General features: G+C 42.7%; 1 protein-coding gene across 3 annotated transcripts in view; it reads left to right on the forward strand.

Moving 5' to 3' along the window:
* Nucleotides 1-502: 502 nt before the first annotated feature.
* Nucleotides 503-23,101, forward strand: part of AASDH (aminoadipate-semialdehyde dehydrogenase) — a 42,270-nt gene continuing 19,671 nt past the window's right edge. For 2 of the 3 annotated variants that reach the window (XM_032224596.1, XM_032224594.1), the window contains exons 1-7: nt 503-806; nt 5,426-5,669; nt 11,253-11,373; nt 13,950-14,257; nt 15,717-15,909; nt 17,424-17,665; nt 20,519-20,625. In XM_032224596.1, coding sequence (XP_032080487.1) covers nt 5,440-5,669; nt 11,253-11,373; nt 13,950-14,257; nt 15,717-15,909; nt 17,424-17,665; nt 20,519-20,625 — 1,201 coding nt within the window. In that variant the 5' untranslated portion in view covers nt 503-806; nt 5,426-5,439. Of the gene's footprint in view, nt 807-2,633; nt 2,682-5,425; nt 5,670-11,252; nt 11,374-13,949; nt 14,258-15,716; nt 15,910-17,423; nt 17,666-20,518; nt 20,626-23,101 lie in introns of all 3 variants that reach the window. The other variant, XM_032224595.1, reaches the window with a different exon arrangement.

Below are 23,101 nucleotides of genomic sequence, written 5' to 3' on the forward strand. Positions count from 1 at the left end.
TGGTGGCAAGCTGTTCCACTGCCTAATTGGCCTCACTTGTCAGGAAATTTCTCCTTCCTTGCAGGTTGCTTCTCTCCTTGGTTTGTTTCCAACCATTCTTTCTGGTCCTGCCCTCCGGGGCTTTGGAAAATAATTTGACAACCATTACCACCACCACCCCGCCAGCCCCTCTGGCCCTACCTCTTCTTTGCAGCAGCCCTTCCAATAGAAAGAGCTGCTCTTCTCATCCCACGCAAGGAAAGGCAGAGGCAAATTGCATCCTGCATCCCCATCATCTGCGTGAGCAGGGGGTTGGGCTAGATGACCTCCAAGGGTCCCTTCCGACTCTGTTACCCTTCGTCCTCTTACAAAATGCAGCGGGCAAGGCAAATCTTGCCTTGGAAGCGATCGGAGACAGACTCTATTCAGGTAAGCAGCCAGCCAGCCAGCCGAGGGCAGCCCGGCTCCTCCTTCGCCTCCTCCCCTTTGGCTTCGTCGTCCCTTCTTCCGCCCTGCGCGGTAGGGTAGAAAGGAAAGGCTGGACGCGACGGCTGCCGGGAGAGGTTTTCTGCCGGGAAAAAGAAGGAGGAGGAGGAGGCTCCCGCGGGGCAAATTGCACCCTGCTGCCCCCGTTCCTTTCTCCAGCGGGCTCCTCGTCCCCGCAGGCTTCCCCCGCCGGCCTCTCGCTGCAAGAAGCGGGCCAGAAGTTGCTCTTTTTTAAGGCCTCGGTTTCCCCAAGGACGTTTTCTGCGCTTGCAGAAATTCAGCGGCCTCTCGGACTTGATTCGTGCCTTAGGTGGGAAGTTGGAAAAACATGCCGGAAGAAGGTAACTCTGTGTGTGTGTTGTGTTGTGTTGTGTGTGTGTGTGTGTGTTGTGTCTCCCACCCTCTTCCCAAGAGGACTTTAATGCAGGGGTGGGGAACGGTGGCCCCTTCAATTAATTTGTTTATTTATTTTTTATTTTATTTATTTGCTTGTTTTGTCAAGTGTGCGCAAGATAATAGATACAAGTATATGCAAGATTATGAGTATTAAAGAATGATTAAATAAAAAGATTAAAGAGTGCAGAGAAGAGCAGCAAAGATGATTTGGGGACTGGAGGCTAAAACATATGAAGAACGGTTGCAAGAACTGGGTATGTCTACTATTATCTTACGCACACTGTCAAGTGTGCATAAAATAATAGATAGCAATAGCAGTTAGACTTATATACCGCTTCTTAGAGCTTTCAGCCCTCTCTAAGCGGTTTACAGAGTCAGCATATCGCCCCCACAGTCTGGGTCCTCATTTCACCCACCTCGGAAGGATGGAAGGCTGAGTCAACCTTGAGCCGGTGAGATTAGAACCGCTGAACTGCAGATAACAGTCAGCTGAAGTGGCCTGCAGTACTGCACCCTAACCACTGCACCACCTTGGCTCAAAGTATATAAGTATATGCAAGATTATGAGTATTAAAGAATGATTAAATAAAAAGATTAAAGAGTGCAGAGAAGAGCAGCAAAGATGATTTGGGGATTGGAGGCTAAAACATATGAAGAACGGTTGCCAGAACTGGGTATGTCTACTATTATCTTACGCAGACTGTCAAGTGTGCGTAAAATAATAGATATAAGTATATGCAAGATTATGAGTATTAAAGAATGATTAAATAAAAAGATTAAAGAGTGCAGAGAAGAGCAGCAAAGATGATTTGGGGACTGGAGGCTAAAACATATGAAGAACGGTTGCAAGAACTGGGTATGTCTACTATTATCTTACGCACACTGTCAAGTGTGCGTAAAATAATAGATATAAGTATATGCAAGATTATGAGTATTAAAGAGTGATTTAAAAAAGATTAAAGAGTGCAGAGAAGAGCAGCAAAGATGATTTGGGGACTGGAGGCTAAAACATATGAAGAACGGTTGCAAGAACTGGGTATGTCTACTATTATCTTACGCACACTGTCAAGTGTGCGTAAAATAATATAAGTATATGCAAGATTATGAGTATTAAAGAGTGATTAAAAAAAAGATTAAAGAGTGCAGAGAAGAGCAGCAAAGATGATTTGGGGACTGGAGGCTAAAACATATGAAGAATGGTTGCAGGAACTGGGTATGTCTACTATTATCTTACACACACTATCAAGTGTGCGTAAAATAATAGATATAAGTATATGCAAGATTATGAGTATTAAAGAGTGGTTAAAAAAAGATTAAAGAATGCAGAGAAGAGCAGCAAAGATGATTTGGGGACTGGAGGCTAAAACATATGAAGAATGGTTGCAGGAACTGGGTATGTCTATTTTAAAGAAAAGAAGGAACCGGGGGAGATATGATAGCAGTCTTACAATATCTCAGGGGTTGCCACAAAGAAGAAAGAGTCAAGCTATTCTCCAAAGCATCTGAAGGTAGGACAAGAAGCAATGGGTGGAAACTAATCAAGAAGAGAAGCAACCTAGAACTAAGGAGAAATTTCCCGACAGTTAGAACAATCAATCAGTGGGACAACTTGCCTCCAGAAGTTGTGAATGCTCCAACACTGGAAGTCTTTAAGAAGATGTTGGCTAGCCATTTGTCTGAAGTGGTGTAGGGTTTTCTGCCTAGGCAGGGGGTTGGACTAGAAGACCTCTAAGGTCCCTTACAACTCTGTTATTCTGTTCTTTCTATTCCAGAGTACATGAAATGGAGGCAAATAAAAGGGAACATTAGGACAGGGACAGGTTGGTGCATTTATGCCTGCCCCTTACAGACCTCTTAGGAATGGGGTGAAGTCAACATTAGACAGTCTAAGGCAGTGTTTCTCAACCTTGGCCACTTGAAGATGTCTGGACTTCAACTCCCAGACATCTTCAAGTAGCCAAGGTTGAGAAACACTGGTCTAAGGTTAAAGTTGCGAGGAGGGAGTTGTGGAAGAAACTACCGAGTCAGATAATGCATTCCAGGCCACTCTGTTGCTGTATTTTCTGCTATTGAGTTTGGCCACATTTAAAACAATAAAAACTGACAAGAAGAATCAAATAAATTAATATAGTACAATGTAACAAAATCACACACACACACACCAGCTTTTGTGACTTGTGAACTTCAATTCCCAGAATTCCTGAGCCAGCCCAAAAAAAACCCCTACTTCCTTGTAATTAAAGCCCACTTTTTCTTATCCCATCTTTCTGGAACAACGATTCTGCCTCGCTTTCTGCTCCGTAAGGCACTTGGAGACATTGCTGTCTTGTTCCTCTGCAGCAGCCTTCTCTTCCCGAGAGTGAAAATATATTTATCTGGCTCGGAAATTCTGGGAGTTGAAGTCTACAAGTCCCAAAGAAGCCATCTTGACCTGGATGGGTCTGGATCTGGATGGCTTCCAAGCTAGACCTGGTCCTGGCCTGGATAGAGCCTTCTGAAGTTGATGCCCAAGTGGATCTGTAGAATGTAGGCTGGGAAATATTCCAGTGCATCTCCTCATAGACCGATAAAAAGGGTGGGGAAATGCTATTTCCACCATTTTTAATTTTTAGTATAGGAAAATGAGAAATGTGCTGGATCAGAACCAGAACAGATGGCTCTGGAATTTGTTCCTGTGCTGGTCGACTAAATAATTAAATAATTAACTACAGGATATCCATAAGTAGGAGTTAACATCCAAATATCTATCTATCTATCTATCTATCTATCTATCTATCTATCTATCTATCTATCTATCTAATCTATCTAATCTATCTAATCTATCTATCTCTATATATCTATCTATCTCTATATCTATCTATCTATATCTATCTAATCTATCTATATCTATCTATCTATCTATCTCTATATCTATCTATCTCTATATCTATCTATCTATCTATCTATCTATCTATCTATCTATCTATCTATCTATCTATCTATATCTATCTATCTATCTATCTCTATCTATCTATCTATCTATCTATCTATACCTATCTAACATCTATCTATATATCTATATCTATCTCATCTATCTATCTATCTATCTATCTATCTATCTATCTATCTATCTATACCTATCTAACATCTATCTATATATCTATATCTATCTCATCTATCTATCTATCTATCTATCTATCTATCTATCTATCTATCTATCTATCTATCTATCTAATCTATCTATCTATCTAATCTATCTATATCTATATATCTATCTATCTCTATATCTATCTATATCTATCTAATCTATCTATATCTATCTATATCTATCTATCTCTATATCTATCTATCTCTATATCTATCTATCTATCTCTATCTCTATCTATCTATCTATCTATCTATCTATCTATCTATCTATCTATCTATCTATACCTATCTAACATCTATCTATATATCTATATCTATCTCATCTCTCTCTCTCTCTCCCTATCTATCTATCTATCTATCTATCTATCTCTAGCTCTACATCTATATATCTATCAATATATCTATATATCTATCTCATCTATCTCTATATCTATCTCTATCTATCTATCTGTCTGTCTGTCTGTCTGTCTGTATATCTATATCTATCTAGCTCTATATCTATCTATCTATATCTATCTGTCTGTCTGTCTGTCTATATATCTATATATTTATCTACACACACCCATACACACATATATTGGCTGTGTGTATATATGTGTGTGGGTGTGTGTTTATATAAATATATGCAGCCAATATATATAAACATTTGTTTATAGTCAGGATTGCCCAACAGAGAACAACACATTTTATAAAACACATTGAGTTTGCATGCAAAGGTGATGAAAAAAGTTACAACAGCACTGAAAAAAGTGATTTATGACTGTTCTCACACAACCCTTCCACCCTCTCCATGGTGACGGGATCAAAATTGATTAGTTGACCATATGAAACATAAGCTATACGTAAGATGCAATAATATGGGGGAAGAAGTACGGGGAAATGAGATAAAATGAACTACAGGTAGTCCTTGACTTACAACCATTTGTTTAGTGACCAAAGTTACAACGGCACGGAAAAAGTGAATTAGGATCATTTTTCACCCTTACAACTGTTTCAACACCCCCTGTGGCCACATGATCCAAATTCCAATGCTTGGCAACTGGTTCATATTTATGATCGCAGTGTCCCAGGATCATCTGATCACCTTTTATGATCTTCTGAAAGGCAAAGTCAATGGGGAAGCCAGCTTCACTTAACAACCGATTTACCAACTAACAACTGCTATGATTCACCTAACAACTGTGCTAAGAAAGGTTGTAAAACAGGGCAAACTTACTTAACAACTGTCTTACTTACCAACATAAATTTTGGGCTCAATGGTAATAATAATAAGTCAAGGACTACCTGTGCAGTAAGATAAAATGAAATATACTAAGATAAAGAATTCTGGGAGTTGAAGTCCACAGGACTTAAAGTCGCCAAGGTTGAGAGACACTACTGCACTAGACTAAATTGGCTCTCAATTAATTGATTGGTGTTTTTTTTTTTCCTTTTGCAGGATAAATATTGAGAATGACTCTGCATGAGATGGTTCAGACTGCGGCCAGATTATATCCCGAAAGAAGAGCTGTGTGCTTTGATGCGTGCAACTCTCAGATTCCAGTTTACTACAAGTATAAGACAGTTATGCGCCTTGCTACAGAGCTTACAGACTTCCTGAGGAAACATTGCAACCTTACTGAAAATTTGGAAATCGGTCTCTACTGTTATCCAGGGATAAACCTACCTTCTTGGATTCTAGGGTAAATCATTTATATAAATTGGTTAACATAAAGGCAGGACATGCTATTATCACCTCATTATCATCATTTTTAAAGTGTTTATTTGTATAGTATGTCTTATTTAATTTACGTCCTACAATTTTACCATGTTTCCCTGAAAATAAGACATGTCATGATACTAAGCCCAATCGGGCTTTTCAGCGCATGCGCTAAAATAAGCCCCCTTTCGAAAATTACCCCCCCCCCAAACTAAAACGCATGTGCAAGCTAGTCCCCGCCATTTTCTCTAATTGCTTTCCACACAAACAAGAGGAGGCGAGAGTGGGGAAGGGGGGGAGACATTCCCCATGCACCCCACATGCCATTACCGTACCTAACAGTAATGCTGATGGCCATGAAAATAGTGGCTGCAGCAAAAAGAACACTTGCCACAAAAAGACCGCCTGCCGCACCTCGCCGCCCCACTCCTTACCGCTAACGCTGATGGCTGCACAAAAAGAGCGGCTGCAGCAAAAATAGCATCCGCTGTGCCTCGCGCCCCACTCCTTGCCGGTAACGCTGATAGCCATGGAAAAAGAACGCCTGCCGCAAAAAGAGCACCTACAAACCTCCTCACACCACCTCCTTACCGGTAATGCTGATGGTCGCGCAAAAAGAGCGCCCACTGCAAAAAGAGCGCCCACTGCAAAAAGAGCGCCCATCGCGCTTCGCGTCCCCTCCTTACTGGTAATGCTGATGGTCAGGCAAAAAGAGCACCCGCCGCACCTCGTGCCCCTTACTGGTACCTACCACTGCAAAAGTGAGAGAGAAAATGGGGAGAAAGAAAAAAGAAAGAAAATAGAAAAAGTGAGAGGAAAAGAGAAACACAAACGAGAGGGAGAATGGGAGGAAAGGAAAGAGAGAAAAAGAAGGCAAGGGAGAGAGAGAGGAAAATTTATTTATTTATTTATTTATTTATTTATTTATTTATTTGTCTTGTATGCCGCCCACTCCCGGAGGACTCCGGGCGGCTCACAAAAGACAAGGGAAAGGGGGAACGAGACAAAGACAACATATTAAAAACAAAACCAACATTCACAATTTCTGTGGAGGTAGATGCTTCTCAGCTCCCCCCAGCCTGCTGGAACAGCCAGGACTTGGTGGCTTTGCGGAAAGCCGGGAGGGTAGTAAGGGTCCGGATCTCAACAGGGAGCTTGTTCCAGAGGGCCAGAGCTGCAACAGAGAAGGCCCTCCCCCGGGGAGAAACAGAAACGAGAGCGAGAATGGGAGGAAAGGAAAGAAAGAAAAAGAAAGCAAGGGAGAGGGAGAGGAAAAGAGAGAGACAGAAATGAGAGGGAAAATGGGAGGAAAGGAAAGAAAGAAAAAGAAAGCAAGAGAGAGTGAGGAAAAAAGAGAGAGAGACAGAAATGAGAGGGAGGGAAAGAGAGATCCATTTCCCACACAGGGAAACCACAATGCCAAATCCCAACCACCACACCACCAGGGTTTTGGATTAATGAATTTAATGATCTAAAATGACTTTTATTTGGACCCCCAGACAAGAGGGGAGAATGTGGCGAGAGAAAGGAAAGAAAGAAAAAGAAAGGAAGGGAGAGGAAAAAGAGAGAGAAACAGAAATGAGAGGGAGGGAGGCAAAGAGAGACCCATTTGCCATACACAGGGAAACCACAATCGCAAACCCTGAACCCCCACACAGCGAAACCACAATGCCAAAACCCAACCACCATACCCCCAGGGTTATGGGGTACTGGATTTAATTATCTAAAACGGCTTTTATTTTGACCCCCCCAGACAAGATGAGTTCAAAAAGAAAGAGCTACTCCGTGGAATTCAAGAAAGGAATCGTGGAGGATTCTCGGGGCAAGAATCTGGCAGCCTTCTGCAAAGAGAAGATGTTGGATCTCCGTATGGTCCGAAAATGGAGAGTAGAGTACGACAACCTCCGCCAACAGGTGCAGGAGGGAAATGGCAACAAGCGCAAGTGTGGATCAGGTCGGCAACCGTTATTCCCTGAACTTGAAGACGGCGTCTCTGAATGGATCGCTGACAGGAGAGCAAAGGCTTTGGTTGTGCGCAGGGCCGATATTCAAGCATTTGCCCTTGAAATGGCACCACAGTTACAAATTCCCCAGGAACAATTCAAAGCCTCTACGCACTGGCTGGATAGCTTCCTTCAGCGACACGAACTGTCTCTGAGGAGATCCACCTCACTGTTCAAGCTGGAAGATGGCGAACTTGTCAAACGGGCCCTTGCGTTCAAGTCGTCCGTTGATGGGATTGACTTTGCCAAGTACCAGCTATCGAACATTATCGCCATGGATGAAACAGCCGTCTTCATGGGCCAAGGGTCTCAAACCCCCGTGGACCAGAGCGGTGCCACATCCGTCCCTATTCCCTCCACGGGATATGAAAGTGCACGTCTGACGTGCATATTGGCCATTCGGATGGACGGAACCAAAGTCACACCGCTATTGATAAACAAGGGAAAGAAGAACAAAATCGAAATGGTTTCAGGGATTTACACCCTTGAAACCGAAAAGGCCTGGTGCAGCCAAGCAGCCATCAGGAAGTGGGTGGAGCTAATGCTCCCGCTTGTTGGGAGAGCTGGTCAAAGAGGCATGGTGGTGTGGGATTCAGCCAGCACTCACCGTGCCAAGGATATGAAAAGGTTTCTTGCCCAACGCAGGATCGATCAAATAATGATTCCCGCAGGAATGACTGGCTACCTGCAGACATTGGATATCGGTATTAATAAGGCTTTTAGGGAACATCTCCACGTCCAAATAAATCAATACATTGAACACCAAATGATAAGAAACCAACGAGGGGATTTTGTGAAGCCCGGCCTGACAGACCTCGCGAATTGGGTTAAAAATGCGTGGGACAAAATCAGTGACGATTGTGTCGCGAATGCAATAAGAGCAGGGTACATGGACAGGAGGTACTCCTTTAAGGAGACCGCTATTGCTAAGCATGAGCGATTGGGACGCATGGTGTTGAACAAATTGGACTCGCGAGAATCACAGAATGCAATTCAGGTTGTGGACAGTTTGGATGATGTTATAGAAGAAGATGACATGACTACCATATTGGAATAAATTGTTGCGTTTGAAAACATTGTTGCGTTTGAAAATATTATTGAGTTTGAATAAATTGATTGTTGTACCATACATGAGTGTTGTGGTTTGCCTGTGTGTGGTTCAAGGTTTACAATTGTGATTTCCCTGTGTGTGGCAAATGGGTCCCTCTTTCCCTCCCTCTCATTTCTGTTTCTCTTTTTCCTCTCCCTTCCTTCCTCCCTCCCTCTCTCTCTTTCTCTCTCCCTCCCTTTCCTTTCCTTTCTCTTGCCCCATTCTCCCCTCTTGTCTGGGGATCAAAATAAAAGTCATTTTAGATCATTAAATACATTAATCCAAAACCCTGGGCGTATGGTGGTTTGGATTTGGCATTGTGGTTTCCCTGCCTGTGGGTGCAGGGTTTCCAATTGTGGTTTCCCTGTGTGGGGGGAAATGGATCTCTCTTTCCCTCCCTCTCATTTCTGTTTCTCTCTCTTTTTCCTCTCACTTTCCCTTGCTTTCTTTTTCTTTCTTTCCTTTCTCTCTCCCCATTCTTTCTCTCATTTGTTTCGAGTCTCACAAAGACTCATTTCTGGCATCTTTTGAGAGTGGGTGACAGGTGGAGATACTGCTCCGCTTGCCATTTCTTCTCCCCCCTCACCAGGCATGGCAGGACTTCCCGTGTGTCTAGCGGCCTGGCCCGCCCCACCCCATGCCCCGCTCCACCCCACCCCCAAATTGCGCCCGGCACGAGACACACGTCTTATCAGACACTCGCAGCTCCCTTGCGTCTCTGGACAACGGCGATGAATGTGACAGAGCTCCCAGTATCCAGTAAGATGTGTGTCTCGCACTGGGGCGCAATTTAGGGGGTGGCAGGCGGAGTGGGGGATAGGGTGGGGTGGGCCGCAAGACATGCGTCTTACCAGACATTGACAGTTCCGTCTTGTCTCTCGGCTGGTCTGTGCAGGGAAACACCTTGCCTGGGAAAGAAAAACTTATTGCAAATGCGAGTAATTAACAACTACTCGAACTCACGAGAAGTTCTTTCTTTCCCATGCAAGGTGTTTCCTGCACAGACCAGCCGAGAGACACAACGGAACTGTCAATGTCTGGTAAGACGCGTGTCTTGCGGCCCACCCCATCCCCCACCCCGCCTGCCACCCCCCAAATTGTGCCCCAGTGCGAGACACGCATCTTACTGGACACTGGGAGCTCTGTCGCATTCATCGCTGTTGTGTCCAGGGAAACATGTAAAAAACCTCGCGAGTTCAAGAGGTTTGAACTCGCGAGAAGTTTTTTTACAATGTGTTTCCCTGGACACAACGGCAAGGAACGCGATGGAGTTGGAAAGGTAAGATGCGCTTCTCGTCTGGCCACCTGCCATAAATTCCAAAAATGAGTCTTTGTAAGACTTGTTGTGCTGCCGCCTTGTGGAGTAGGACTCTGCAAGGCTTCTTGTATCGTTACATGCATGAACGGCAGCACTGCCGCGAGGTTTGACATACTGGTGCGAGTAGCTGCATGCCAGCTGCGCCGGTACAGTGAAGCTTGCGACAGTGTTACAGTTTGTGTGTGCAATAGCACAAGAAGCCTCGCAGAGTTCTGCTCCATGAGGCAACGGCGGCAGGACACATCAGGACAGTGCTGGCCAGCCGTTCGGCCGGCATGAAGAACAGGGAGGGGATGCGACGGTGGCAATGGGACATCCAGTCCCATGCTCGCCGCCTCCTGTACTCCCAAAATAATAAGCCCCTGCGATAATAAGGCCAAGCCAGCGGTGGGTTGCAGACAGTACGCACCAGTACGGGCGTACCGGTGCCTGCCCGGAACACCGGGTACCATTCCGGTACGGAGCTCTGGAGGGCCCGCCCGCCCGAGCTCCTTACCTGTATTTCAGCTTTTTGGCGCATGTGCATGGAGTGCCTGGTGCATGCGCAACACAGTTAGAACGTCATGGAGACGTCGCAAGAGGTAAGGATGCATGCGCACGCTGCACGCATGTGCTGCATGCATTCATATGGTGGAAGCCGAGCCCACCACTGGGCCAAGTCCTTCTGGGGGTAAAAAAATAAGACCCTGCCTTGTTTTCAGGGATACATGGTAATGATGTCTTAATTTTTAATAGGATGCAAGATGCTGGCATAAATATGTGTAGAATCTAACTTTTTTGCTTCAACAACTTAAGCCACTAGATGGAGTAAGACATATAGAAATAAATCCCTTTTATTTTTAAAACCTTGGCATTTCACTATAGGAATTTATGTAGTTAGGCTGCACTCATACATTAATTGTATCCAATATCCTGTAAAACAGAGATGGAGAACTATGGTCCTTTTTTGACTTATGGATTCAACCCCCAAAATTCCTGAGCCCAGCACGAAAGTTCCCAGGAGTTCTGGGAGTTGAGGTCCACACTATCAAGCAGCCATAGTTCCCCACACCGGCTGTGAAATATAAAAGTACATGGAAAACCATAGAGAGCCTTCTCTATGGTTGGTAAAGACCCTCTGTGAATTGTTAAGAATAGCTTGCTTCATTCTGCTAGACTTCTGCAGGTACCTGCTGCGTATTCTCCCATCGATCCAGATGCCTTGTCCAGCCTCTATACTTCCTTCATGAAGACATGTGGTTTCCAATATGTTCTTGTTGAAGAAGATAAAGTTGATGTAAGTGCAACGTTTCCCATTTTTATTTTAATTGGCATATTTAAAATGTAAACAATTATGCAAACCTAGATTAGTTTTATGTTTACAATGAAGTAAACCCATGGGTGTGAAAGTTGGACCATAAGAAAGGCTGAGCGCCAAAGAATTGAGGCCTTTGAACTACATTGCGGGAGAAAACTCATGCGAGTCCCTTGGACTGCAAGGTGATCAAACCGGTCAGTCCTAGAGGAGATCAACCCAGACTGCTCTTTAGAAGGCCAGATCCTGAAGATGAAACTCAAATACTTTGGCCGAGAAGGAAGGACTCATTGGAGACTACCCTAATGCTGGGAAAGATTGAGGGCAAAAGAAGAAGGGGTCGGCAGAGAATGAAGTGGCTGGATGGCGTCACTCAAGTAGTAGGCCTGAACTTAAATGGACTCCAGAGGATGGTAGAGGACAGGAAGACCTGGTGGAACATTGTCCATGGGGTCACGATGGGCCGGACATGACTTCGCAACTAACAACAACAAAACCCATAGAATTTTAAGTAATTATATCCAGTGGTTCCTTGGTACTCAATTGCTTTGAAACTCATCGAATTTGGTACTGAATTCATTTTGATGGAATAATTCTGTCCCAGTACCATTGTTTGTTTGGTATGGTATTCATTGCACAAGCTAGGATCTGTCAGTGTTGGCTGCCTTGTGGCTTATAACATTATTGCTTATGGAGGAAAAATTGGTTGGTATTCATCATTTTTGGTACTCATTGCACATCCCAGAACCACTAAACATTGAGTACCAAGGTACTACTAGGTACGGTAGTCCTTGAATTACAACCTTATGACTTATATTACTGCTCCTTTTACCTCTAATTCTTCCAAACTTAATTGCTTTCTCCAGTGAATTCCCCCGCATGACATGGCCAAAGTAAGTGAGACTCAGTTTGGTAATTTTGCTTTCTAGCTTTAACCTCTTTGGTGTTATGTGCTCCAATAAAGGTAAAGGCTCCCCTCACATATATGTGCTAGTTGTTACCTACTCGAGGGGACGGTGCTTATCTCCGTTTCTAAACCCAAGAGCCAGCACTGTCCGAAGACGTCTCTGTGGTCATGTGGCCGGCATGACTAAATGCCGAAGGCGCACGGAATGCTGTTATCTTCCCACCAACGTCGGTCCCTATTTTCTACTTGCATTTTTACATGCTTTCGAATTGTTAGGTTGGCAGAAGCAAAGACAAGTAACGGGAGTTCACTCCTTTATGCGGTGCTAGGGATTTGAACCGCCGAACTGCTGATCTTTCTGATTGACAAGCTCAGCATTTTAGCACCGCATCCAATAGAAAACAATACAAATTCAATGCTCCAGTACTTGCTTTTTTTTTTTAATTGAAAATTTTAAAGAAAGCTTTTATAAATAATTAACTCCATACAGGTTGAATAAGAAAGAGGAGAGAATGCAACCTCGTCCCAATTCTTTCTCTATCTTAAACCAACTGCTTTGAAATACTGAGCAGTCTGTTTTTATTTCATCTAATACTCAATTGTTCTTACAGCTCAGAGTTTACTCATATCTTTAATCCAGCTCTGCAATTCAAAGGCATCCACGACACAGAAATGAGATTTTCTTCAGGGTGCTCTGTCCCCAATTTGACATATATAACATCGGTATATTTAATGTTAATATCTTGATATATCATAGTCCTTCTCTCAAATAGAAAGATCTCGGTGAACGTTGAGCCTAAAAAGATAATGTCTGTGATTGTTTCATTTTCTTTGGCCAGTATTTGCATTAGTTGATAGAGGTTTTATTTTTTAATATGGAGCAGAAGACCAGTGGTGGGATTCAGCCAGTTCGCATCTATTCGGGAGAACCCATTGGTAACTTCCAACCAATCGCTGGAAGAAATCTCTTTTGTTTTTTTTCCACTTTACAGGGCTAATCCTGTAAGGAAGGCAGGAAGGAAACATTCTGGTGTTGTTTCTAGCCTAATCTTTATTGCCCTGCTTACAGAAACTGCCTCTCCGGTTAACCCTTATTACATTGTAACAGCTAAGGCGAAGCGCCCATTGACTTGAGTGACCTTGAGTTGGCCACGCCCACCCAGTCACATGACCACCGAGCGCCACCTACCCAGATGGTCATTAGGGCAGTTAAATTATGAATCCCACCAAGACTGAGATTGTTAATGTTTCTCCCAGAATATTAATTTCAATTCTAATTCTTGTCCAGCATTTCTCGTGAAATATTGGGCACATGAGTTCGATTAAATGCTGACACGTCTACAGTCTTGGTGTGCTGTTTTAGGCCCTTTAGTCGTTCCATGTTTTGCATTCTTCATTAATTGCCATTTGGATTTTTGCAACACAAATCTTGCAGCCCTATCAAAATAACCACTGTAGGTTGCTAGTTTTTGCCTTTGCTGCAATGTCATTTTGGTTTTTTTTTTTTTTTAAAGCCATATTCCCTTGAAAGGCATCTGATTTGATTAGCTGCTCTAAATTTATTTTGATTGAGTTTATTTGGGGTGACTTTAGACACAGAGAAGTAAACATACGAAAGTTCTATTAGAATAACTTTCCCTTTTCTTTCCAGAAATTCACAACTACCTATGGACACTTGTACAGCCAGAATTCTCTTCAAAGGCAGAGAATTGGTTTAATTCTTTTCCAAAGGCAGAGTGGTGTTCCATTGACCAAATATGGAAATGCAGAGAGTGAAAGTTCTGTGGTCGAAAGTGTCCGTCAAGAACAGCAACGTGATGTTACACCACCCAAAGATTTGTTGAATGTCAGAGAGAAACATTCCCTGGCATATATTTTACACACATCTGGAACAACGGGGCTCCCCAAAATTGTGAGGGTGCCTCATAAATGCATCGTACCAAATATCCTTCACCTTAGGTAAGTTTTTCCATATACGCTTAGTCATATATTTTGATAAGAGGAGTGGTGCCATGGCCTAGAGGTGGAGTTCTTGTCTCACAATTGGGAGGGTATGAGTTCAATCCTAGGTGGAAGCAGATATTTCTCTTTCTGGGCACCATGAGAATTTACCGTATTTTTTGGAGTATTACTGAGCCAAGGTGGCTCAGTGGTTAGAGTGCAGTACTGCAGGCCACTTCAGCTGACTGCTAGCTGCAGTTCAGCGGTTCAAATCTCACCGGCTCAAGGTTGACTCAGCCTTCCATCCTTCCAAGGTGGGCAAAATGAGGACCCAGACTGTGGGGGCGATATGCTGACTCTGTAAACCGCTTAGAGAGGACTGAAAGCCCTATGAAGCGGTATATAAGTCTAACTGTTATTGCTATTGCTATAAGGCGCAACCAAGGTTTTGAAGAGGCAATTTTTTAAAAAAAAAGTTTTTGCACATTGCAAACCTCCCAAAAATGGCCCGTTTTTTTGCGAAAACGGACCCATTTGTTTTCCAAAAAAGGGCATGAATAGCCTTTAGGAGGCTTATAGAGTGTTCTGGTGGGAGCAAAAATGAGCAAAAAATGGCCCGTTTTTCACAAAAACGGGCCCGGTTTTTGTCAAAAAAAGGGGCATTAGGAAGCTTATAGAATGCTCCTGGGGGCCCGTTTTTTGCTCGTTTCTGCCCTCCCCAGCCCCCAGGAGCTTTCTGAAAGACGCCTACAAGCTATGCATGGCTATTTGGTGAAGGGGGCAGAGTTTCAGTAGGCAAAAAATGTTGTATTCAGTGTATAAGACGCACCCAGATTTTCAGCCTCTTTTTTGAGGGAAAAAGGTGCGTCTTATACTCCGAAAAATACTGAACAAAACTCTGCATTAGTGACAGGAAGGGCATCTGGCCATTAAAACGCTCTGCTAGCTCCATTGCCCAGACTCCACCCTGCAAGGGATCGTGGGGTCATTAAATGAAGATGATGATGATATATTTTGATAAGAAGGAAGGGTTAATCAAAAGAACAACAATAGCATAAGTTATGTTGGATTTCCAGTTCTTTGCTTTCAGTATAATTGGAATGGATCTGACATAAGCTCATAGATCTTGGTTTGCAAGTATTTCGCCCTTAGATTAAAAAAGAAATGTGGAAAGCTATAATGTTTGTTGGAAATGAATCTCATTCTGGGTTGACCACATTATGCTTCTCCAAATTTTGGAAGGGCTGCTTAGACTGCCCCCCCCTCCCCCCAAGACATTCAGGGCATACAGTTTATGTAATGCTGACCTGAATTAGAGGTGGAATTGGAGCGCTTATAACTTGTATTAGCTGGAGAAAGAGTCTTGACTGATTAATTTGGCATATGTGTGATCAGTGTTGCAAGAAATGCAAAACTGCTTGAAATTTCATCTAAATCTAATTTCTTAGATATGTGTGGTTTTTTTCCCTTATTTTAGAGAGATTTTTGAAATTACCCCAGATGACGTGGTGTTTATGGCTTCTCCTTTGAGTTTTGATCCATCAGTCATTGACCTCTTCATTAGTCTGGCGAGTGGCGCATGTTTGCTTATACTACCCACAGTGATTAAAATGATGCCACAGCGGTTATCCAGGGCTCTCTTCCAGCAGCACAGAGTGACCGTATTACAGGTAAGAAACTTGGAGAGTTAATTAAACTATTCACTTGTTTTGTTTGCTTGAGTAAGGAGAAATCTTACCAAGGCTATTTATATTGCAGATAGCTGATAACCTGGCGTTGCCCGGTTATTTATTCATCCTAATCCATACATTTGTCCTCAAAAATAATCCCGGACCAAATCTAATTTCTAATGTTGGATTTTCCCACTTACCAGAGGGAGCCCCTTGTGGAGTACTGTGAAGCTGTTACCATGGCAACTCTACTGCGCTGTACAGTAGAAGCCATTTTAAGCAGTACAGTAGAATCTATTTTAAGGCACAACAGGCTGTATCTTAGCAGAACACACACCCTGAGAGGTGTTAGGGGTGTCTTATCCTCACAGTATTTGTTTCCAGAGAATAAGTTATCTGTGTACCAAGTTTGGTTGAAATTGCTTGAGACATTCCAGAGTTATACTGGAACATATATACACACACAGTCGGATGGATGGATGGATGGATGGATGGATGGATGATAGATAGATAGATAGATAGATAGATAGATAGATAGATAGATAGCCCAAGGCTTTCACGTGCAGTCTGTAGGAATTAAAAAAATGTGTCAATATATGTAGCATCTTGTTCCCAGATCAGTCTTCTTCCAACTTCATCAGAAGTGCTTCAGTGCTGTTTCAACCATATTAATATAGTATATAAGATAAAAAGTTCCTTGGGGAACTTTTTTCAGATTTGGAACATTTCTGGAAGAGATGTGGTTAAGCCTCAAATGACGGTCTTTTCTCCAAGAAAGTTCTTACTAACATAACCGAGTTATTGAATAAGCCCCTTTTAGTATTGACTCAAATGACGGGAGATAAGCAATGGCTAGTTTCAGAGTTTCTGCTCAGGAGTGTCTCAGTTGAAAACTATTTCATAGAATAACAGATTTGGAAGGAGGTCTTCTAGTCCAACCCCCTGCTAGAGCAAGAGACCCTGTACTATTTCAGACAATTTGCTGTCCAGTCTCTTCTTAAAAATCTGCAGTGATGGAGTACATACAACTTCTGAAGGCCAGCCATTCCAGTGATTAACTCTTCTCACAGTTAGGAAATTTCTCCTTCGTATTGAAACACTGCTATCATGTCTTGCCTAGTCCTACTTTTGAGTAGACTAAACATACCCAATTCTTTCAATCCTTCTTCAATGGTTCAGTCTCCAGACCCCTAATCATCTTTGTCTCTCTTCTCTGCACTCTTTTAAGAATCTCAACATCTTTTTTCTTTACATTGTGGTGACCAAAACTGGATGCAGTGTTCTAAGCGGGGTCTTAATAAAACTTTCTAAAGCGATATCAATGCTTCACATGATTTTGATTCTATCCCTCTATTATTGCAGCCGAGGATTGCATTGGGAATGCTGCAATGGTTTTGTGAGTGTGAAAAATGGTTGTAAGTCTCTTTTTTCAGTGCTGGTGTAATTCTGAGCGTATACAAACTGTTGTAAAGTCGAGGGCTACTTCTCATAACCTGGAATATTGCTTTCTTCAGGCTACACCAACCCTTTTGAAAAGATTTGGAGTTGAACATATTAGATCAACCGTGTTGACTGTGGATACCTCCTTGAGAATCTTAGCTCTTGGTGGAGAAGCCTGCCCTGCGCTTAGCGTGTTGAGAAGCTGGAAAGTAAACGGAAACAAAACTCAACTCTTTAATATTTACGGCATTACAGAAGTTTCATGTTGGGCCACATGTTACAGGATTCCTGAGGAGGCTTTTGACATGGATCATCGGTAGGAAAAAGTTCAATTTTTGCTGCCCTTTTGTGCACTTCAGTCAGTGGTGGGTTTCAAAAATTGTTCGAACCTACTCTGTGGGTGTGGCCTCCTTTGTGGGAGTGGCTTGCCGCCCATGTGACCGGATATGAAGATGCCGACGACACTTGTCAGAACCACCTTAAATTACCTCACACACAGCACTGGCATGCATAAGAATATGATGTAAACTTGTTTTTTAAAAGGCATCTTTGGTTTGCGTTAAAACAACTTCAACACACGCAATGTTCTGATTGCACCACAAACGCAGTAGTCATCCTTACCTTTCACAGAGGCCCTGAGTTTTATAAATATGAGCATGATAGTGTAGAATAATCATATCCAAGGACCAGTGGTGGGTTTCCAAAAAAACTGGAACCTCTTCTGTAGGTGTGGCCTGCTTTCCGGGTCCACTGGTGGAACCTCTTCTAACCAGTTTGGTAGATTTGATGAACCGGTTCTACCGAATAGGTGCGAACTGGTAGGAACCCACCTCTGACTTCAGTGCATAAATGATAAGGCTCAGTGCTGTGGGGATTTTGAGTTGGGAGTGTTTCAAATGTGAAAGGGGTTGTTTTATCCATTCCAGAAACATTTTGAGTTCGGAGTTTGTGATGACCCGGGGCACAGCACAGAGATAACACAGGCAACTGACAGTTCAAACTGCCCCTTTATTGCTCCAAATTTCCCCAAACCAGTTCTGGCAAGTCCCAGAACAAAGGAATCCAGGAAAGTTTAAACATTGGCACTCAACACTCCAAGAATTCAGCATTAGTTTCCAACAAATACCCCTCCCCACAGCATCTCCTTAAGCCTCAGTCAACAGGTGTGCCTTGTGAAGTGGGGCATGGCACTCTTCTCCCAATTAGGCGGCTAAGTCTGCGCTGTTCTCGCCTTCTCTCCACACTCCTTGCTCAAGGATCAGGAGCGGGTGGTCCTTGCTCATCACCTGAGCTCAGTTTCACTGCTTAGCCTCTCTTGGTCATCCTGTTCCCCTTCCTCCTTGCCTACAAGCCATCCCAATCCTGAAAAGGCCTGGCCTGACTGGGTCTGCTCTTCCCCATTTTCCTCCGAAGCCAATGAAGCCACCCCCTTGATCGCTGTCAACTCTAGTTCTAGCTCTAATGGGGGCATGAGCCAGATAATTCATTCCAAACTCAGAATACTTGAACTCAAATCAGTCTTTTAAAGTCAACATGTTTTATGCACTTAAAGTCCACATTACAAGTGACTGATCCAGGTTCTGTAAATTTGACTTGTGGATAAAACATGTAACTGTTGGCAGTGATTTCACTTTCTTTTTTTTTAATTTAATAATTGTTAATAATTTGGATAGTGGCTTGATTCTTTTTCTGATGGTCTGAATGAAGAAATTAGTTCTATACTTATTTTTTTAATTGAAAGTTTTAAAAAGTTTTGCAAATATATACCTTCCTCCCACAAGCCCACATCCCCACCCCCACCCCAACCTCTCAGAGCAAATACAGGGTATAAAGATTTAACAACCATATACTAAAATAAACTAACTAACTTTAGCATCATCCCTCGCTTGTACTTTAACTCTCCTTTTGTAAAGCTAACTTTAGATAAGTTATAACATTTCTTGTTCATTCATTCATTCATAAGCTAACTGAAATTTCTTAGTCCCATATTTGTTTTGAATGTAATCAATCCATCTTCTCCATTCCAGCTTGTATTTCTCATCTGAATGGTCCTTAAGATATGCTGATATTTTAGCCATCTCTGCTAAGTTTGTTACTTTTAATGTCCATTCATGAATAGTAGGCAATTCTTCCTTCTTCCAGTACTGCGCCACCAACAGACTTGCTGCCGTTGTTAAATTCACAATCAAATTGGTCTCTATAACTCTACAGTCTGTAATTATACCTAACAAGAATAACTGAGGAGTAAACTTTATCCTCTTTTTAAAAATATTTTGGATAATCCACCATATTTTTATCCAAAATGCTTTGACCTTTTTACAAGTCCACCATATATATGATAATACGTAGCATCAGCACAATCACATCTCCAGCATTTAGGTTGCAAGTTCCGTGGCACGACAAAACCGCGCTCCACTAAAGCGCGCCCGATTAAACCGCGTTGCTGACGTCATCAGCAGGGCGACAACAGCAACCACGGAGAAAAAAGGGCGCTTTAAATAGCGCTTTGAAAGCAAGCCGATTCAAGTTAAGGTAAGGGTTAGGTTTAGGGTTAGGTTAAGGATTAGGGTTAGGTTTAGGGTTAGGTTAAGGGTTAGGGTTAGAGTTAGGTTAAGGGTTAGGATTAGGTTTAGCGTTAGGTTAAGGGTTAGGTTTAGGGTTAGGTTAAGGGTTAGGTTTAGGGTTAGGTTTAGGATTAGGTTTAGGGGGGTTAGGTTTAGGTTTAGGGGTTAATTTTAGCTTTAGCGTTTACAGCGTGCTTTTTTCATCACACTGTGATGACGTCAGCTACGCGGTTTCGTTGAGCGCGCTTTAGTCGAATGCGGTTTTGTGGTGGAACCGCAAGTTCGGGTACATACAAGCTAATTTTTTTGGATCTAAATGCCATCTATAAAACATCTTGTAGAAGTTCTCTCTCAGGTTTTGGGCTTGCGTAAATTTTACGTTTCTTACCCATATCTTTTCCCATGTTTCCATCATTATTGGTTCTTCAAAATTTTGTGCCTGCTTTATCATGCAGTCTTTAACTAGTTCTGTTTCAGAATCTATTTCTATCAATATATTATCTAGCCTTTTTATGTGCATTTGACTTTGATCAGTTCTATACTTATTATCAGTCCTTGTTTTACATCTCTCTTCCTTCTGCCTGCTCACCCCATCCTTTTTTCAGATTTGATGCTGCTGTACCACTGGGAACACCATTATCTGGAACAGCAGTTGAAGTCAGAGATGCTGAAGGCTTCCTTGTGCAGGAAGGTGAAGGCCAAGTATTTATAGGTAATTTTATTTTTTTGTCATTTTTAATTAAATTAATCATTACTTGGAGATGACTCTAGTAGCCATTGCATTCCCGTGAATAAGGAAGCTATTTTCAGGGTGCTAACATTTTACTTCAAACTTCTAGAGATTCCTAATTAGGTAGTGCGGGAATTAGATTGGCGAGAGTATTAAAATAGCAAGGTTTTTCTTACCTATAGTTAGTAATCGGAATAATTGGGAACAGTCCAGTTATTAGATTGCGGACTTTGAATGAGCTTAAAAGATTTCCCCAAGATAAGCTTTTTTTAAAAAAAAAACTGGGATTTAAATATTTTGATTTCTGAACATTATAAAATAAAAATGCAATCAAAAGGTTTTAAAAACTGGCATCAGGTTTCAATAATTTGACAAGATGTTTGTTCTCAACCTCATCAGTAAGGCAAGGTGTTCTGACCCCCTCCTCCATCCAGTAACGAATGCCGAGGCAAGCTTAACTGGAATGTACTTTATTAGCAAGAAACCAAAACCTTGGTGGCTGAAAGCCAAGTATAACAAACAGATAAGGACCTTGGCAGCAACTCAGACAAGCCTTGGCAGCAATCCAGCCTGCCAAGCTAGTGACAAAAGTTCTCCAACTTTTAGTCAATGCGTTGACTTCTGCAAGAGGGGCGTGTGCACAAACAGTCTTTTTATAGTCTGGAGAGGAGCCTAATGACCACCAGCTGAGTGCAATTACCTCCTGTACTTGCACAACTGTTCCTGACGCCTATTAGCTCTTCGGTGCCGGGCATCCAGGAACAACTCACTACTGGCATCTGGATCACTCTCCCTTGTCTCCTCCCTACTGGTCCAAGGCTCAGGCGCCTCCTGGTGACCAACCAGCCTCTCTGTGCCCTGCTCGGAGTCGGAACTCTGTCCAGGGTCCTCCAGAGCCGACTCATAGGGCCCCTCGCTGTCGGAGTCTGGTGGCAGCTCCAACGGCTCCTGCTGGGCCACAACACAAGGTCTATGGTTAATTGGAGTTCAGGTAGTCCTGTTTAGTGACTATTTGAGGTTACAACGGCACTGAAAAAAGTGACTTACAACTGTTTTTCACACTTACAAGGGTTGCAGCAGCTCCGTGGTCACATGATCGAAATTCAGACGTTTAGCAATTGACTCCAATTTAGGTGTCCCAGGTCATGTGATCACCTTATCTGACCTTTTGACAAGCAAAGTCAATGGGGAAGCCAGATTCTCTTAACAACTTTGGCAAGGAAGGTTGTAAAATGGGGCAAAATTTATTTAACAAATGTCTCACTTAGCAACAGAAATTTTGAGCTATCTGTAGTGCGTTTTAAACAACACTTTATTTTGAGCACTACACTTTCTGTAATGCTACGCACTTATGAATCTGGATTTTCGGAATAATAATGCATCCCCAATTCCCATCGATTTCAGCTAACACAAAGAGTAACTATGAATGGAAGTTTTAACCTAGCGGTGGAAGGTGCTATAATTACTTTGCATCACAGTCAGAAGTGGCTGTCGGCTATCATGCTAAATAATTATAATACGCGCAAGGTTCTAATGTTTCTGCATTTTCTCTTATCTCGCATCAAAATAAACCAATATCAAACCATGAGAAGCGAAATAGGCTTATGAAAAATAATCACAGTTAATGTTTAAGCCCAAGAAGCTATGTTCAACAAAAATAAAAGTAGAGCCTTCCGCATTCTTCATGGTCACCTGACCAGATAGGACAGTGGCAACGTGTGAGACTGAACTCTTTCTCACGCTGTGATAAAACTTACCGTATTTTTTGGACTATAAGAAACATTTTTTCCCCTCCAAAAAAGTGGGTGGAAATGCCTGTGCGTCTTATAGACTGAATGGGGCCCTTTTTTGCCTCCCGAACCCTCCACAGGCCCCGTTTTTACCAAAAACGGCCCCTTTTTTGGCCTTCCGAACCCTCCTTGTATCCCGTTTTTGCCCTTCCCGGCCTCCAGAAGCACTCTGTAAGCCAAAAATGGGCCCGTTTTTGCCAAACGGGGATACATGGAAGGCTTGCCTGCACAGTGCTTCTGGGAGGGGGGGGGGAGGCCGAAAATGGGACGCGCAGAGGCCCAAAGCTTTTTTTCTTGTTTTCATCCTCTAAATCTAGGTGTGCCTTATAGTCCGAAAAATACGGTAGCTATTATATGGGCAAGTTAGTTGCTCAAGTTTGAAAGACTCTGTGTGTTATTTTTCTGTATCGAGTGAATGGTATGTGGGAATGACTTTGGTAGACAGGAGGAAGAGCCATACAGTAGATAACAGTTAGATAAGGAGCAGCTGAACTTGAGGTGTAGCAAATATCTCAGAAAGGACTTGCCCTAATATGGATGATAAAAACAATGGGGAGAAATATACTTTCAGACTTGCAAGATTCTGATGAAGTAACCTTACAATAAAGTAGAATTCAGCTCATCTGGATATGCTTTGTATCCGAACTATCTCACAAGGCTGATAAATC

Source organism: Thamnophis elegans, chromosome 9 (assembly GCF_009769535.1).
Source record: "Thamnophis elegans isolate rThaEle1 chromosome 9, rThaEle1.pri, whole genome shotgun sequence".
Classification (NCBI taxonomy): domain Eukaryota; kingdom Metazoa; phylum Chordata; class Lepidosauria; order Squamata; family Colubridae; genus Thamnophis; species Thamnophis elegans.